We start from the raw sequence: 19,431 nt of genomic DNA, 5'->3' as shown, positions 1-19,431 counted from the left end.
GTGATTGCTATTTAACACTGCAGCTTTTCACAGTAGCTCAGCAGAAAGTTATTTAGCACAGGTGTTTCTGTAAGTCTGATACATTGGGAAAATTCACAAGGTTCTCCGGCTCCCTTGCTCCGTGTCGGCTGTGAAGTTGGTCCTGTGATGCAGCAAACGGGTTTCTAGTAGGAAATAGAGCATGGAGGCAAATGAGCAAGTTCAAACATAGGATCTGATCTAGATTCATTTGCTTGGTTGCTAATTTTTGTAACGCATGACAGTAGTGAGGTGAATGACCTGTCATCGAGCAAAGGCAGCGAGAAGCGGGAATGAGTTATCGTTTGGAGTTAAGCGTGAAACTGAGATCCTGTTCCCTCCCTCGATAAAAGCAGCTTTCCAAATAACATGGATATCAGTGCTCCTTCTTTGTTAAGTGGGGGGTTTGATAAATACTCACCTATTTCAGTATTTCTCACTACTTTGTTTAGCTATGGTGTGTTTCTGTGCTTTCAGCCTGTGGGTTTGCATTTCAATAAGAGATGAAACGGTATAATTGAATTTCTCAACACCTAAAAACTCTCAGCAATTTTTTCTTCTTTTATTTCTCAAGTTCTGGCAGTATCTAATTTATGGCTTAATTCTTCGTAAGGTCATTCTCTAAGTGAGTGACTTCTAGTTAATCTCAGACATTATGAGCTTGGCTGTGATAGAGAATCAGTTCATCTGTTCTCAGAAAGAAAAGAGTGAGTTGTGGGGATTGTTGGCAGTATGGGTTTAGCTGAAAGCTAGGTACAATTTCTTACCAAGTTATTATTTTTCCCTCATTATTTTCAAGGTAATCTGGCTGTGTTTTTACTAATATAGCCAAGTTGAAAAAAAAAAAAAAATCACATTTCTTTCCTGGTACCGTGTTCTCCTTTAGGGGTATAAGGTTACTAGTGTGGGTTTGCTGCTAATAATGAAGGAACCAATAGTTGGTGAGGATTTTTTGTAATTTTTTTTTGTTTTTTCTCCCCTCTAATTCCTTGATGAGGTATTGTCTCCTCTCAGTTGGGCTGGAAGGTGCAGCTTTCCTTTGCTGTTACCCTTACAAATGACAGCTAACTTTGTTGCTTGTGGTTCTGCTGTTAATTTACATGCAGCTCTTACTGACTGTCACTAACATATCTTTTGTTCCCTGAAATATTCACTCTGTGAATAAATATAACTTTTCTGCTATTTTTTGCTCGGGCTGATTTGCTCATTTCACTCTTGTGACTGCAAACAGCTCAAGCACTCAGATTCTGCACGTTGCCTATTGCTTAATGAAGTACCTTGCTGAATCAGGGCTACTGTGTTCCAGCAGATGAAAGGGAAACACATAAGAAGCTCTACTGCCAGGTTCTGCTTTGAATGTTTTTCTTTTAATCAATTTTTAGACTTATTAGCATAGCGGATCATGGTTTTCGCGAAAGAAATAAAAGCTTCAAGTCGGATTCTTGAAAGCGTTGGGAAATGTTAATGTAATTGGTTCTGTTTATAGTTCAAACTCACTTACATGTCTCTGCTCATAGACATGAGTAACAGAGTCAGCTTTCCCAGCTCTGGTTTAATGAGTAAGGACCCCAAATCTCTGGGAAGTAGCTTATGGGTTTCCTTTCTCAGAACCAAGAATCCGATAGCATTCTTAATTATCTTAGTGGCAGCAGAACAGTGCAAGGGTTAGGTCATGGCTTATAAGACAGGGGAACACAACACTTGTAGAAACTCAGGTCTTAAATTCCAGTTTCCTTAAGACTTTGTCTTTTGCCTCACAGTTTAATGTCCACGTTAGTGGCTGGACGTTGCTCTCGAGTTGTCGTGTGATGCTGAGTTTGGGGAGAGTGGTAATGCACCCAGAATTTCTGACAACTTGGTGAGGAGGGCAAGGAACACGTGGGTCAGAGCCTGTGGGGAGATGCCCTGGTTATGGCCCTGCAGTTTGAGTTGCTGGATGACCACGAGTCTCTTGGTACACCGTCCACAGTGCTCGAATTGATGTGCAAAGGTGACACCTTTGGACAAGGGGGCCATGATGTGTTTTAAACCACTCCATTTCCTTGTCACGTGTACTGTATTTATTAATAACAAGACATGGAGTAAAAATAGTGATGTTGAAGGGATTCAGATAAATATGGCCTTATGATTGTGGCACAGAGGAGCTGAACCCCAAATTCATAGCCATTCCTGGCCTTGACAATTTTGTGGTTTTTTAGCTTCCCTTATGTTAGACCCCAAATTTCCTGAATGAGCTGTCACCCCAAACCTGCATTCTCCTGTACTGCACCATCCCAAAGCTTGCAAGAGAAAAGAATATCAGGCTTTCAGACACAGCAGATTTAGAAAAGAGAGAGAGTCTGCCAAATTCCCCAAATCCACTTCCCAATTCCCCTCAAGGATAGCAGGAAATTACTTGTTATCAGTGGGTAATTCAACCACAAACGTTATTGATTACCAAGCCTCAATCTTTACAGTCTTGATGGCCAAATATTTTGCAATCATTCTCTCTATTTAAAACTAGGAGGTGGATTTTTTATTTTGGAAAAGTGGAGGTTTTCAGATTTTCTGCATGCCACATCACATTGTGATGTGCCCCTCCAGATTGTCCAGTGTGATAGCCAGAAGCTTGACTGACAGATGTCAAAGTGTAAATCATGTTCTAATACATGAGAAATGCCTACATAGTTAAAAAGTCCCATACTTGCAAAAACTGTTTATTTAAAATAATTTTTTTGCCTTTAATATTTGGTGTTTGGTATATGCTCACCAGAAACTCAGACCTAGAGAGAAGGTATGTGATTCTTGTGGTTTTTTCCTAATTTCCCAGTAAGTTTTTAAATTACAGAATTGATCCAAGTAGGTTGACTTGCTGGTGAGCTACGTAGTCAAATGTTTCTGTAGTTTTTCACCCAATGACCTCTGGCTGACCAAAATCAGTTATTGAAGGAAATTCCCTGAGTTCTGACCTATATTCCCCCTTCCTAGAAAAGCTCCCCTTAGACACCTATTGTGAAGGGATATTAAATATTTTGGTTATGTGATATTTTTCAATAACATTTTGAGTAACCTGCTGTCGTTACTGCAGTACCACGTAGAGCAGCTGATAAATTTAAAGGCCAGTCCAGTTCCAGTGCTGTCAGTGCAGTCCCAGAATGTCTAAATAAAAAATCCAAGGATCCTCCAACACTTGAAAACTGGTCTGAAGCTATCACAATGATTTGGAGACATAAAAAGACCTATTTTTTTTTTCCAGAATACAATAATTTCTAATTTCAAAAGTTAGGTGATATTATGCTTTGAAATAAATTGTCTCCATAAAATCTGTATTGTGATACTGCTTATTACTTAATATAACATCATTTCCAGATGAAATAAATATCAGAACTGGGTCAGAGAGGGTTCATAGTCTTCTGATCTTTTGGGAACTCCATTGATACCCCATCCCTGGAAGTGTTCAAGGCCAGGCTGGATGGAGCTCTGAGCAACCTGCTCTAGTGGAAGGTGTCCCTGCTCATAGCAGGGGTTTGGAACAGAGTGATTCTAATTTCCCTTCAAACCCAGACCATTCAAGGGTTTTGTGTTTTGAAATGCCCATATTTTCCTGTACTCAGTAAAGACTAGTATTACCCATAAAAGCTTTCTAACTAGTTACCCATAAAATCTTTCTAGCTAGTTACCCATAAAATCTTTCTAACTAGGTTGTGAGTCATCAAAAACTAAAATTTAGTTAGGTTACAAAATTCATCCATCTTTGTCCTAAATCTCATCAGCATCATTTTTATTAAAGAACTAATTAACTTATTAAAATAGAAATCTTTCCAGTTGCTGTAGTTGGAATTGTTTGTTTTCTGAAATGGATGCAATCGCCTTACTCAAAACATTTTTCATCCTGCTGAGCTTTTCCTGATAGTTACGTACAAGTAAAGATGGAAAGAGGCAAACCTAAGGTGTTCTGTGTGGTTTGCTCCCTGCTTGCAAGGGGAGATAATGACCAGTCTATTTTCCTGCCTTCCCCACTCAGGAACTTGACACAGCTGGTGGAGTGTATGTACAGATCATGGGCCAACTTTGATGTTGTACTTTGTTATAAAACAATAGCTGGGGTGGCCCTGGCACAGCAGGGTATTGCACTTACCCTTCAGCAAACCTGTTTCTGTAGAAAGGAACCTCCTGTTCTTGCCCCAGGCCACAAAACCATCTCCTGGAGAGACAGTGTCTTGGATCTTGAGCAGTAGGAGGAATCTTGTGTTTCTGTAGTGGCTTTTGGCCAGTTAGTAAAATTACATATGCAGCTATTTTGGAGAATGACCGCATGTTCTGCATGTTCAGTACATGGGTTCTGACTCACCAGGAAAATAAAGGGGAAAAAAAAAAAAAGAAAGAGGGAAAAGAAACTATCAGAATGAAAATAAAATGGTAACTAAACAGTGAAAATCCCATTCAGTAGTGCTGTTTCATCTCTAAGAGATGCTTTATTCAACAGCAGGTAGCAATCCCCACAAGAAACATCTGCTATCAGAGGATTTGCAGGTACACTTTTGTTCACTGCTCACTGAATTTGTGTCGGTATTATAATTCAGCAGGTTTCTGCTTTTCACACAAACCAGGATTAGCGCTGACTTGGGCTGGAGGGCATTCAAGCTGCTGTTCTTCTGTTGGCTATATTTCTCTGTAAACATCTAATTGTTTCAAAAAGTGATGTACAGTATGCAAAAACCTGAATTCAATGCAAATAAGCCTGTGCAGCTCTAAACCTACCAGGTGTTCTCATTAGTGTAAGTAGACAAGGAACGATTCTTGAAAGTTTTACAAACACTTATAATCACAGCCAAATACGTTACTGTAAGTATAAAGACACCTATAGCAACATCTCTTTTTCCTTATTGTGCAATCTCAGCATTCATTAATAGGAGATATGTGCCAGTAAATGAAATACTAAGAGCCAGTACTGGCTTCTTCTTGCAAATAACGTAGCTGTGAAATGCTCTGCTGCTGATGAATAAATTTTTGGCTAAAATAAGAGTCAACAAAATGAGATCTTTACACCCAGCACATATATATATTAAATATATATCTTTGCCTGCACTGAAAGCAAAGCATTCATTCTCCCTTTGATATTTTTTGTTTGTTACAAGGACTTATCACGTTGAGTCTCACTCACATACATCATAAAGTGTTATAACATGCATATAAAATTGGACAGGAGAACCATTCATCACTAGGTATTGTCCAGCTGGTAAAGCTAAGAAAGACAGGACTTCTCTGAGAAACCATTGCCAATATCTCTGTGTGTGGCTGTGTAATGTATGGCTTCAGATTGCAAAGGCAATAACAGTAAAATATTACCCCAAGGAGAAAAGGAGCTTGCAGTAGGTATTCATGCACTGCCTTCAGTCTTCACCCGTGGACAAAATGTGCAATTGTCTATTCCCTGACTTCCCACTATGCACAGACACGACTGAATTGTGTCTTAATTATTATCTCTTGCCTTTACCAGTTGTGGGGGTATTTAGTTCTTGCTTCCCCAGCCTGGTGACTCCCATCTCCTCTGGCTTTGGCTGAAAGGCTGTCAGAATTGCATCCCTCCTGCTCCGTGGCCAGGGCAGCGCGTCCGTGGGGCTGGAGCAGAGGGCAGCACGGGCAGGGGGGACACGGCAGGCTGCACACAAGTGGCTGACATCCAGGAGGGTCATCTGCTGCCTGTCTCACATTTCCCTTTCTGCTCTTTATCCTCTGAAGGAAACCCCTGTTTCTCAGAGGCTGATACCTGTGTTCCAACTGTCTCTCACAGGACATATTACCAGTGTAGCGGATCAGCAGGAAATACTTCCCAAGATGTTCCCTGGGATGTTTAGCAGAGATTGTTTGCTCTTTCTTACCTTTCCCTTTGCTCAAACATCATGTGCTTTCTTCTCACACTCCTCCAAGGCAGCAAAAAGCCAGACCTGGACTGGTGGGTGGAGAAAGGAGAAAGATGAGTTGTTCCTTGAAATCAGTGACAGCTTCCAGTACCCCTGGACTTTTCTTTCCCTCCAGAGAAGCTCTTGGACCTCCAGCTCAAGTTCCACTTCCAATCCAAGGAGGAGTTTTGGTCTCTCAGGGTCTAATGAGCTTCAATTGTGACCTCTTCTTGGTTCAATATTTCCCTCACAAGTGATAAAAATCAGTTCTTCTGCATCTGAGATTTGTCACGGCCAGGAAGGAAAGGAAAAAATTTTATCTCATAATGCAGAGAGAAGATTCTCACCTAGTTAGTATTAATTGTTTTCAAGAGAAACTCGCATGTCCTATGAGTTTGTGGCATAGAAGGGAAATTATAGGTTCAAAAATTTCTCCTTCTCAACCATCACAGAGTTCATTATTTTATTGCCAAATTATGTAGAAGGATTCAATCCCAGGAATTTATCATGGAAAAAATATTGCATCTCCACTAGTACAATATAGTTTGATTTTAAAATTTTTTTGTTTCTTGTAAGTTTCACCCCCAAATCTGAGACAGCTCAATCTATTTTGGAGGCACTGGTGTGCATAATGCCAGACTCAGTTTATTTTCACTAAGAAGCAACTCATTGTATGTGAGGAGGTTGCATTGATATGATGACCCCACAAAGGTTCCCAGAGAGTGGATGTGCAAAGCAGTCACACCACAAGGCAACACAGCTGAGGACATAACCTATAAACATCTGGCAGTACTCAGTCTCACAAGTTGTAATATTGCAGAAGTTGTGAAAACACAGGATCTGTTTGTTGCCTCTTTGCAAACCTTGGTTTTCACAGTCATTTTTACAGAATCAGGAAAAAACAGGGTAATTAAAACATAAGGTTCAACATCTTTAGATATGTAGAACATTTTCTGTTGCCTAAAACAAATATTCCCAAAGAAAGTATAAAACATTTTTCTGACTTGCAAAGTTTTTGCAGTCTATCATTTAAATTACTTAAATAAAGGGAGCTTTACTGCTCCCAAAAGCTGAGAATATAACACCCGCCATGCATATTAGCTTGATCTTTTTGACAGACCAGAAAAGTGTTTGTGTGTGCCAATTAAAACAAAAATGGATCCCTAGTGGCTTGTTCCTCACACAACTTCTGAAGACTGCTATCATTGTATGCCGGGGTAACCCTGGATAAGGCGGCTCTCCAAAGTAAACAAACTTTTCAAAACTTTCATGACAGATGGGGGTTACAAATGCATTTTAATAAGAGAGTTGCCAAAGCAACTTTTTTGCAATCAGCATATATTTACTTAACATCTAGCAACATTGGGAACACAAGGCAGATACTTTCTCACCAAATTTTTTAGCAAATATCATTTTTTTTGAAAGATTGGTTGAAGACCTTTTCTCTCAAGCTGATATTTCCCCATCACTTCAATGTTAACTCTGCTCGACATCCAAAGGACTGCGAGATGGGTGAAGCCAGACTGTAGCATGAGACAGACAATCTGCTTGATAATGAAATTTCTTTGGTAGTCATAAACATCTTAGAGTCCTTTAAGTAATTTAACTATCAGCATAACCATGGCTACCTCTGTTTGATAGGCTGGCTCATGGAATGGATACGTGATGCTGTAGGAATATAACACAGCTCAAGACTGAGCCTTTTGTTTTCTTTTGCAGCCATTTTTTAATGTTAGACTCTGCTCACTATGGTACGGCACAGAGAGATATTTTATTTATCCTCTCGGCTGCTTACTCATTCATCATAAACATGGCCAAGAGACTGGATTATCTGTGAGAAAGAATTTAAGATCAACTTCCAGAAATGCAGTTAGACTTCTGATGTGTTTTTAGAAACTTGCATGGGTCTGTCCCAGTTTAATTGAAATCCAGCTAATTAAACCACTAAGGAGCATAGTGTCTCCCAACTTTAATTAATTATACTTTTACTGGGGGTGTGGACACAGGAGTGTCCAAGGTTTGTGTATTTAGTCTCAAGTTTTAGTATATTGTGATGATTTTTTAAAAATGAATATTTAGAGACAGAAAATTCCCAATATCCTTTTTTTAATTTCTTTTATGTTTTTTCCTTTCTTCTTGACTTTTTTCACAACTTTCCTGGCTCGGCCCTGGAGGCTGCCCTGCAGATGGCAAATGGGGTGTCCTGTGTTGAATGTATAAATCCCATTCTGAAAAATCTCTCAGGAAAAAAGAGAGAGAAATCCAGATTTCTCTTCATTATGGGGAATCAGGTTGATTAACATGATCAGAAAAAAACCCACCACTCTGTGAGTGAGCAAGGTGAGACGAAGGGAGCAGTGGGAAGGGGGAAGAGTGTTAACTTTGGAGCTAGAAATGCTCCAGCAACTCACATTTCCTTTTTTTCCTACACATATCAAGGGCAGCAATCCCAATGCACAGTGCAACAAGAGGAACACATTTTATTGAATTTCTGCACGCAGAGGTATCTGTCAATCCAAGTTTAAATCACTTAGTGTTCACCACAAGCTGTGTGAGTCCCAGGTGGCATAAAAATTTCTGTTTTCTGCACTGAATCTTGCACTGGATTAGCAACTGCTGAAGTTTCCACGGTCCAAAAGCATCCAATAATCCAACACTGAACCATTGGAGTCGGTTATATGAAGCCTCACCTCGATAGTCCAGCAATTTTTCTGGATGTCCCAGTTTCAGGGGGAGTTGAACATTGGCTTGTTTCAGTATTTGGCTGAATTAAGAACTCTGACATGGATTTTTGGTGTTCATACTTGAGCTATACATGAGCCATACACTTCCTTGGCTGCTCACTCTACTCCCTTTTTCCTTGTTGTGCAGTACACACTGAAATTTTTGCTGCGTTTCTCCTTCCCCCCAGAATTCATCACTTCCTGTATTAAAGTTTGTTCTTGGCATTGTCTAAAAATAGTTAATCACTGCAAATAATAGTTGTGGCCACCAGAGGTGCATAAGTACACTTTGAAGTGGGTGAATCCATAAGACGGGTTCGGATTTTTGTCTTGCTGTGTGAGTTTATCACCCTTTCCCATATCTCCGTAGAGTGTCTATCAGTAGGATGGCTGAAATTGCCTCCATCCCTGTTCTGCAGCTAAAACAAATGCAAGAACATCTGTAGAAGTGTATGCTGGTAAAGAACTAGGGGGATACCAGGAATGAGATGTTTCTCACAGTGGTGCCATAGTCCCCAGACCCAACTTTGCAGGAAAACCATGGACAGAAGACCCTGATCTTCCACGGCTCTTTTACCTCCAGTTTTCCTTTGGCATGGATATAGTATAAAAGGAAAGTCTGTGAAACAAGCTCTGAAGGGTGATCTCTAAGGGTTTGGAAGTCCTGGCACAGCACTATATCCCAGAGCATAACCTAGCACAGGAAAAATACATAATTTGTAAAATTTTTTAAATCCACTGATCCTGGGTAGCCTGCAAGGTATATTTCTATATTAAAAAATGGCAATGGCATTAATTAGACACAGTGTCCTGTGTTTTGTGGAGTTAAAAGGGAGCATTTCTGTTTAATAACATAGGATCTTGTTGAACACCACCTTGGTGCATCATTATGGTGACACTCAAAAGAAGCTGAACCCTCCATTTGCAGCTCTATAAGGTGACAAGAGAAACCCTTAATAAGCCACAAATAGAATATCAGGAAGTGTTTCACACCTGCCTCCCTCCCCACTTCCCACACAGTTCTGGCAGCCCAGCAGTGCATTGAATTTAGCACACATTTACCTGTGGTGAGCCAATATTTTCTGAGGATCAATGCTTAGCAGCAGGGCTGTGCTACAGCTCGCTGCAAAACTGCCATGTGAGTTGATTCAGGCTTTGAAGTCATTTTTTTCCCTTGGTGCTGTAGAGAGAAAGAGGGAATTCAGGCACCCTGGGTCTCCTGTCCCCATCCTGAAGGACATGGCAAACCAGAGGGTTAATGCCAGTTGTCAATCCTGCTGACAGCAGCAGCAGCATTCTGCCTGGTAAGGTAGTGCTAATTCTAGACTGTAGCCTTTGCAAAAATGATGGCACAGAGAGAGGATTTCAGGAGGTATTTAAATAAGTGAAGTACCTGGCACAATGGAGTCTGGCAGCTCTGGATAGAGCACTTAATTTTCTTCTTTTTTTTCCCCCCAGATTTGTCTTTCATTTGTTTCCCTGGCCCCTCTGTTTATTTCAGCAGTGCCTGAAACAGGGATGGTGTGTTAACAGGCCTTAATATTGAACAATTTCTGCTTGTTGTTAGTTATACATCATTTAGGGCTGTGATCATAAATTGTTCAATCACAAGGTTTAGTCAAAACCAGCATTCTTTACTGATGTCTTTTCCCAAGGGTGTTGAAAATTTGATTGTTCAAAGTGCAAATATGGTTTAGCAATCCTTTCCAAGAGTAATTTATCAGAAATCCTAAGGAGGTAATATATAAAAGTGGGATAGAAAACCTGCACATTAAATGGGATTTACCAGCCAAAGCCTTTGGAACTGCTTGCCTGTGAATGACTGGAATGGAGAAGAACAAAGTCAATTACTGACTGTAATTAAGGAGTGGATGCATTTAAACTGTAGAGAGCAGTAGCAGTCTTCTTGAAACTGTCTTGTTACTCTGAAGATTAGTCTGAGGAAAGAAAGAAAAGGACTTGAACTATATCTTACAGAAAGTATATTTTAAATGAATTCTCTTCCCTCCATTCTATGATCTGTTTTTACAGATTTGCTCATAAAACACTGATAATATATGATTATCAAAATAACACATTCAAGACAAAGAAACTTTCAACATGTATTTTGCTTTGGTCTTGTTAGCAATGGAGTATCTCTTTTGCATATCATACAGTGCAAATATTTATGCAGTGCTGAATTCTTGTATTTTAATAAAGCCTGAATTTACTGAACGGAAGGCTGAACTATGTTGTGTCCTTTTTAAGCCTTCAAAATACAGTAAATCTAATTACATATGTTGCTCTTACTTTGAAAATGTTATTCCATTTTATAATTTTAATAATGATTTGTTTATACTGGGAGGGAGGCATTAGATTGAATTGTTGCCTGTGTTTAGTCTAATTCATATCTGCATGTATACATTAATAAATTGTGACATCATATCAAACATTTTGAACCCAAATGGGGGTCAGCTCTTGCTGCTGCTCACCTTAAGCTGCATTTGGACTTTTTTATTTCCTTTTGGTGAAGAAGGGAGGGGTGAGTGTGCAAGTGGTGATGAATGTTATGGCCCTGGACCAATGAGGGAATTGAGATTTCCCCAGTAAATAACTCTCCCTGGTGCTCGGGGAGCAGTGGGGTGGCTGGAGTTGGCCTCTGATGGGTGCAGAGGGGATGGGGTGAACATCTGCAGCCCCGAGCCCACACCAGGGGAGCGTTCCCACATTCTCAGCAGCACTCCCACAGGATGTCTCCGCTGAAGCTGCGCTGACGGGATTTTCCTTAATGCTGATGACTTTGGAAACCTTCCTTGCAGGCATTTCCTCAATAAAGGGAGGGTTATAGGACAATTAATGTGACATTAGGCTGTTGTTTTTTGGTTTGGGTTTTCTTTTTCCTGGTATTATTTCAGTTTTAAGGAAGATGCTGGGAGTACCCAGGCTGGTGAGGATCTGCTGTTTCATTTCAGCTTCAGTAAAAAACTCTTGACATGGGGGAGATGCAGGGAAACAGTAGCACTTCAGGTCAATGTATTTACATAAACAAACTGTGCCAGGTCATAACAGCTTTGCTTTTTCCCAGAGTTGGTCAGGATGAAATCCCTATTTGGGGCTAAATAACCCATGTTCCAGTGAACATTCCAACACTCAGACTAAACCTGCATCCCCAACACACCGAGACCCAAATGCTCCATTTCCACATGTGGATACCACCAAATTTTGCACAAGCAGCTTTTAGCAGCAGCAAAATAAGAATAAAACTTTGGTTTCAGAGCTGGCAGGAGCTGAGCTGTCTTGGAGCATGGGCAGAATGAGCTCCTGCCCATTCCAAAAGTGCTGGTGATGTAGCCCCTGGTTGACTTGTCTGCAAACAAAGAAAGATGGTGTGCCCAGATGAGGCTCCATGACCATGGAACAGGAATCTGTGGAATAATCCTGGGACAAAGCACTGCACAGCTCTGGGCCTCAGTTTTGCCATCTGTGAAATGGTTGCTTCAACCTGTTGTGTGAAATAACTGGAGATTTCCTCTGGTGAAATATATATATATATATGTATATATATATATATATATATATGTGTGTGTGTGTGTTTGTGTGTGTGTGGGTAAAATAGAAGATTATGTATCATTTTTATGCCAGTGGTTTACAGAAGTTCAGACCAACAGCATATACATACATATTTCCACCAAATATTAGGTTAGGCAGTGAAACAGCATTATCAGGGGATTGAATATTCTTTTGATAAATATTCCCAGTGAGTGGGTCAAAAATGTAAATCGACTTCTATTCAGACAAACTGGGGATTTTTTTTTTCATGATAAATGGGCTCCTAATTACTCTGCTGCAGCCATCTTTGATGATAATTTCTTTTTTTAATGTGAAAGAGTGACATTATCAATTTTACCAAAATGTTTGGAAGTGGGGAATCACAGGTAAATAATAAATGTGCAAATTCAAGAACGGAGGTACCAGACACAAAACCCAATATTATTAAAATAGAAATGGAAACTGCAAATAGCAGGAAATAATTTTCCTGATGCATTCAGCTCTTTTCAGGGTGCTTTGATTTCCCTTGAACTGTGTCTCGTTACACCGAGTTTCCTGGCTTTTCTTAACTTTTGTCACAGACCCGTTATTTCTGCACTATTTGTGTTCTGTGGTTGCATTGCTGAGACAATATCTCGTTTGTTTTGACATATTCAAAACAGTTTTCAGACAGAGGTTCAGAACTCCTCGGTAACTCGGCACTCCAGCAGAAAAATCTCAGCAAAAAAGAGCAAGATTTTGGGGGGAATGGGAGGGAAAATAGAGGGAAATCATCTGGCTGGTGTGTGCTTTACTTACCTGTGTGTGCCCATGCCCTCCCCAGATCACCACAGTGTCAGGAAATGAGTTCCTCTTCCAGTCGGATATTGACTTTCTCATATTGGATTGGTTCCACGCTATCAAAAATGCAATTGACAGATTGGTATGTATTTGTTTTGGCTGTTACCTTTATTAATTAAGATGTAGCAATTTCAACTTCATTTGCTCAGGCATCTCTGCAGGTTTTAGGCAGTCAGCAGCTAGCTAGACTTTCCTTTTCTCTGAAGGATGTAAAAAAACGTATGCAAATCTACAAAAAAATGTCAGATAAACAAGGTTGTTGCACAAAAATGTCATTTGATTCTTGCCTCGAAACGGAACGCTACATTTATTTCTCTGAAATAACAAGGACGCTGGCTTGCTGAGGGTTGTAAAAGCACACAAGCACTTAATAACTAATGAATTTTTGCATTTTCTGTTTATGCAGCCTACAGTATATAATCTTCAATAGAACTATTAATACATTTGAGCCTTTTATGAATTTTTGTATTACTTATTCACAAGAATAACGCTAGCAAATAATATTCCTTTGTAACTGATTGCTGGTATTCTCCCAGGAAGGCTGGGGGTTTTCTACTAGAAGTAAGCAGGGTTGCATTTTATTAAAACAGTTTTTAATTACCAAACCAGCTTCAGCTGTAGCTTTTTCTTTCTTTTTTGCCACTCTCAGTACAAATTCCAAACATCTTCCTCCTATCACTGCCTGATCCAAGAACATTTTCTTTCTTTTTTTTTTTTTTTGTTTTTTTGAGGGCTCTGACTTTCCTTGTTCACTGCAGAATCTGTTGAGAGAAAAATATCCCCATTTCTTGTATTTTTCAGAGGTTCCAGTGCAGTGGAATCTGCAGCCTCTTTGAAAGGGTTAATTTGAACACAGCTACTGTTTCCTTAAAGAGCTACAAACATTCTATTACCCTGAGGCTATAATCAGCCAAGGAAAGTTTGATCTGATGATGTATGTCTTCATATTGTGCATTTCATTGGGTGTGTGAGGATATTGATATCCAACTAAAGATTTTGGGGTGGAGTTTTCCATGGAGACTCGGGAAAAAAAATTAAAGATTTTTTGGCATATTATTCAACTAAGCATCTAATAAACCTGATTATATATATATATATATGTATTTTTTTTAGTGTAGCTGGAGTAACGTTGTGGCAGCAGCAGCCCTGAGCGTGCAGAGAGCCACAGCAGCAGCAGCTGGTGGGGCACAAGTGGCCCCTGGTTGGCTGGTGCTGGCCAAGGTCCGAGTGCGCAGGACAGGATGTCCCCACACACCACTCCTGGCCACCCCATCCCTGCCAGCTTTTTCACTCCTGAAACTCTGAACCAGTGTGAAGAGCCTGGCAGCTTTCCAGCCTCTTGGGATGGCTGAGTCTCACCTGACCAAATGCCACGGGAAGAGATGTGGCTTCAGCCGAAACAGCTTCGCCTTTTTTTCGTTCTTTTTTTTTTCTTTTTTTGCTTCTTTTCCCTGCTCATTTTCACTTTGTCTGCCAGTAAATTAGAATAAGAGAAAAGCCCCCCGACTACTTCTTAAGCTTAAACCAGCAGAATTCAACCCCAAATTTGCAATGATGTTTGAAGTAATTGTGTTTGCAAGAATATTTACTGTAACTATCTAAAACAGAAAAGCAATTTAAACACTCTTCCTCTTTGCCAGCATTTGAAAGTAGCCTGCAATGTGGAAATAATTTTGGTCCCCAAAGCCTAAAGAAGCAGGCCTTTTGTTTTCCTCACTTAAATGGGAATTTATCTCAGAAATTAGGATCAGTCTGTCAGGGCCATAAAAGCTTTGCCATATGACAAATTCTGCATTACACTTTCCTTAAATTATATACTCCCTGCACACTCGCTCTGTGTGTGTCTGTTAGCTTCTGTACTGGCATTCTGGAATCTCTTGCTTCATTCTTACAAATAATAATTTTATTAAAAGCATACACATATGTATATACATATATATATATTCTTTTCCCAGCCAAAAGAACAGAGAATTACATCGAGAAATTTGGAGTTCAAACTCAGAAGATCCTCCAGCATCGAATTACTGAATAACTTAGACACTGAATCCAAAGAGCCAAAGCCTGAACACAGAAAATCTTTAAGTAAGGTTTTTTTTCTTTCCTCATTTTTCTTTTATTTTTCTTTTTTTTCCCTTTCCTTTTTAAATAACTATGCCATTACAGGACAAGATAATTTTTATTACATACAGAATGTAAGGAAGATCACTGAGAATTTTCAAGCTGAATATGTTCTGCACTGATATACATAACTTGCATTTAAGTAAAGACAGTTACTAGCTCCACACTTTTAAAGGGTGACACTCTCTCCTAAGCAAAATAAATTTGTTTAGGAGCAAAGACATTTATTTAAGCCATTTATTTTTTAAAATAAGCAACATGAGCCCTACGTTAATGGTCTGTTGCAGTTGCTTTATTTCCATTTTGGTAAAATACCTCAAATTGCCAGAGTAATTTTGTCTGTTGTGTATTTATACACTGAATTGCTGAAGGAATTGACATATCCTTTGCAGCCAACAATCAGTGATGTATCTATAATTTTATAGAAAATAAATTCCAGGGTTTGGCGTTGATTTGTTTGTCAGTGTGATTAGAAAAGAAAGTGATCTAAAACTAACAGGGCTGTGCTTCACTCCTATGAAAAGACTCTCCCAGTTTGTGCCTAGATGCTCGTGAGATCGTGGGCAGCAGGAGCTGGTGCTGACCCTGAATCCCTCACCCAACATTTCTTTAACTTCAGCCTCTCCCCTGAATTTTTGTTTTCGTCCTTTGTTTGGCGGGAGATCCGCATCCTGCTCGCCGTGACAGCCCCAGACTGGCAGGCTGGTTCGAGGTGCCTTTAGGTACCAAAGGGCTCTGTAGGAATTTGCCTGCATGCATTTCAGTGCAGGATCAAAGCCTGAGATGTTAAGAAAAGGGCTGTGTTAGAAAGACCCAACATAGCTATTTTTAATGATAATTATCCACACAATCATAAATATATGCACACATGCGTGCGCGTACACACAAATAGAGACTCATTAAATAGTCTCTTTTTGCAGACCACAGGATTTTGGGGTTTGTTTTCTTATTATCTTGAAGATGTTTCTTTTTTTTAAAGGTTTTGTGGTTTGTTTTGTTTTTTGGTTTTTTTTTTTTTTCTTTGTGTTATAAAATATAAAGTAGCCTGAACGTGGCTTGTGAAAAATTGTCCCAATATCTTTGCAGTGGGTGTTACGTTGCATTTCTCAGAGGAAGAAAAATAAGACTGAGAACACAGTGAGTTCTGAGGGTCTGATTCTGCTCTTATTGTAGCTAATAGCAAAATGCCCATAAACTGTCTCAGCACTCAGGGAATTTTTATTTATTTATTTAGACTTCTCACATATCTTTAAATGATAATTTGTCAGACAAAACAGAAAAAGTGACTATGAGCAGTGACAGAGACTTAGTCTATGTTTCTTTTCAAACCTTAGAGAATACTGAATAACCTCCGTTTTGTTAAAGGCTATTTAAACTATTAAAAAAATGTGAAAATATCTGCTGTGAAATCTCACTGAATCGAAGCTTGCATTTAAATACCGTAGATTGGATTGCTTCTAAAATATGTATTCAGAACTTTTTTTTTTTTTTGGCCCCTTGAGATCAAGCAATTATGTGGAATTAGAAAAATCATATTATTCACTTACTTATTAGTAGTCTAAGCACAAACTGTATTGTCAGTTTTCTGCCTTTGGCTTTCTGTGCCCTTAATGTTCACACAAGTATCGTAGCCAGAATTATCGGCAGCTAGAGCCAAAATTGCTTTAAAAAGGCATGAGAACTGGTAATGACACATTGTTAGCAGTTAACAGGTGGTCGTTTCATTGTCCAGTTTGACTGCAGAGCACAAAGATATGTGCAATATCTGCAAGTGTATTTATAAAGTTCTTGCAAAGTTTAACGATTTTATAATTTTATAGCGCTTTTACGTTATTGACTATTGCCAGTGCCAAATCCAAACAAAGGAGATTTTTTAATGATGCCTTAGAACTCCTCCAGTTTAACAAAGAAGATGAGCAACTGATGTTTTAGCAGCCCACCCCCTCCCGCTTTGATAACCTTTAATGAAATATTCAGACAGCTCAGATTCATTTGTATTTACCTTATCTACATTGTAGGGGTTGCAAAAATATCCTTGATACTGCTGCATCATTGCTGCTATTTTTTTTTTTTTTTTTAATTTTCAGCAGTACAAGTATATAAAGGACAGGTACCAAAGCATTTCAGTAATTTACTCTTTAATTTAAAACTGGGGAGACTGTCCCTAGAGATTTAGTAGCAGGAATTTGGTTTTTATGTCTAATCCTAATTGCTTCTGCTTGCACTACAAGGACAAATGGTAATTCTCTGTTATGCTTTTTGAGCTGTAGACACTGCTTTCATTGAAAATTGGGCTCAAACTGCCAGGCTCAATTTCCAAAGTTCAGAGAGTGGCTGTTCTCTTGGTCATGCAGCTTTTCAGTGGCTTCTCATCCAGTTTGGTTTCAACTCATGTTCTAATTGAAGTTTTCTTGAGCTATGAAGAAACCAAGAATGGCCTTGGGGAGTGTTACCAAAATATGTAAAACTGTGATCTTGTTCTCAAATACATGGAAAGAGATGACTTTTTATTTTATGATGTCAGCTATTTCACTGATATAATTTCTGGAGCTGATGCTGGTCAGAAAAAACACGGTTTTCACCCCAGCAGCCTCCTCCATTGGAAGAAGGGCACATTTTTTGCAAGAAAATTACCTTGCAGCACCATTTCTTTCAGTGCAAAGTGTTGTTCTAAACAAATAATTTTAAAAATTAGTGTCAAACTTCATAATTTCCAAGTAATTTAGTTATCATTCAGATCACAGGGTTTTTTTTTTTTTTTTTTGTAAGATTGCCAAAAACCCCTCCTAATTAGTGCCAATTTTAACTTGGTTCACTGGTAGGTGTTCTGCTATGTTAATTTTAAATCCCAGGGATCCAGGCACCTGGTTTATTCTTCAAGTAGAGATGCTGATGTGGTGTATGGGAAGTAGGGAAAGGATCTGGGACATAGGGAAAACATCTGTGCACCTCAAGGTTCCCAGAAATTGTTCTTCTCTCCAAACCCCAAGGGGCTTTACTGTGTGTCAGGACAGCTCTTGTTTTGGGCAGTGAAACCAAGTGGATGCTCTCAGCTAGGCTCTGCCCTTCTTTTCCTGCCTGTGCACCCATCCCATGGTTTGTGTCCTCTGGGCCATTTGTAGCCATCATCTGGGAATTCTGTCCCCCAGGAGTGACCTCTTGTGGAGGAGCCTGGGCTGGAGTTGCTATTGATTGTCGGAGGGGATCAATTCCCCTCCTGCTCCCCCTCTCCAGGATAGAAACAAACAGCTCTGCAGCAGGAAGAGTGCCCTTTGGCTACCGTATCAATCTGAGGGCTGCTCTTGTCAAAATGCACAATCACAAGCTTGATAATGCAATCCATTCCCAAAGCACTATATTTCCAACCTGTTCTCCATCATTTCCTTATGGCGTCACATTTACTCAGTTCATCACATTCTTATTAATATTTTAGGTTTCCTTGAAAGTGATGGAATTCTATTTTTATTACAAAAGCAACAAGAATAAATACTAATTGTTGTCAGTTATTTCCTTATGTAGTGGGAACAGTAATCTGTTCCTCAGCTTTAGGTTGCCAAAGCAAAATAATGAAATATTTTAGACATTTAAAAAAAAATCTGTGATATTAGATAAATGCAATTTGATCTCCTTGTTTGCCACATAAAAGCTGGAACTGCCTGAATTGATAAGATTGAATTGCATTATTTTTATTGTTTCTACTCGCATATTTTTTCCTTATCTTCAAGAACACTTTACTTGAAACCCGGTGGTTAGTCATGCAGACTGGAAAATCTCCTCCATGTTTGAATTCTAGCTGGAGGTGCCACAACTCCAGCATTAAGAATTTTAAAAAATATATGTGTGTGAAAAGAAACATCTTGGTGAGTTGTGGCAGGGTTATTGCTATTCATGGTCATTTCAGTGTCTCACTAAGAGCCGTCAGAGACCCCAGGCGTCATTGTGCCAGACACAATGTGATACCAAAGTAAGACAATTCCAGCTCTCAGCCCCAATAAGGACGAGTTGCAACAGGTGGAAAAAAGTGGACAAAGGCAGGGGGTGGAAGGAAAAGTTGACAGCAAAGCCAACATGTCATGCATATTAAACAGCAGGCTTGGGATTCCTTTCCACTCTCTGTAAGGATCAGGGTTTTAGCCCCAGCACCCTGGCCACCAGCCAACTCAAACAATGATACTTTCCTTACCTAAATTCCTCTTGGACTCTCAGCAGAGTGATGGGTCTTTTAGTCCAACAGGGTGATGCTTTACCCTTGGGATGCCACAGCCTTTGCATGCTTCCCTAGGGAATGGCCTTGTGGCGGTGTCTGGGAATATACCTCCTAG

At 39.6% G+C, this 19,431-nt stretch overlaps 1 protein-coding gene across 1 annotated transcript in view; it reads left to right on the top strand.

Annotated features, from left to right (window-relative positions):
• ARHGAP15 (Rho GTPase activating protein 15) overlaps positions 1-19,431 on the top strand; it is a 320,557-nt gene that overhangs the window by 150,036 nt on the left and 151,090 nt on the right. The window contains exons 7-8 of the mRNA XM_009087780.4: positions 12,975-13,073; positions 14,947-15,073. Coding sequence (XP_009086028.1) covers positions 12,975-13,073; positions 14,947-15,073 — 226 coding nt within the window. The remainder of the gene's footprint in view (positions 1-12,974; positions 13,074-14,946; positions 15,074-19,431) is intronic.

Source organism: Serinus canaria, chromosome 7 (genome assembly GCF_022539315.1).
Source record: "Serinus canaria isolate serCan28SL12 chromosome 7, serCan2020, whole genome shotgun sequence".
NCBI lineage: Eukaryota > Metazoa > Chordata > Aves > Passeriformes > Fringillidae > Serinus > Serinus canaria.
Note: the sequence above shows the minus strand (reverse complement) of the source record. Positions and strands in the feature narration are given on the sequence as shown.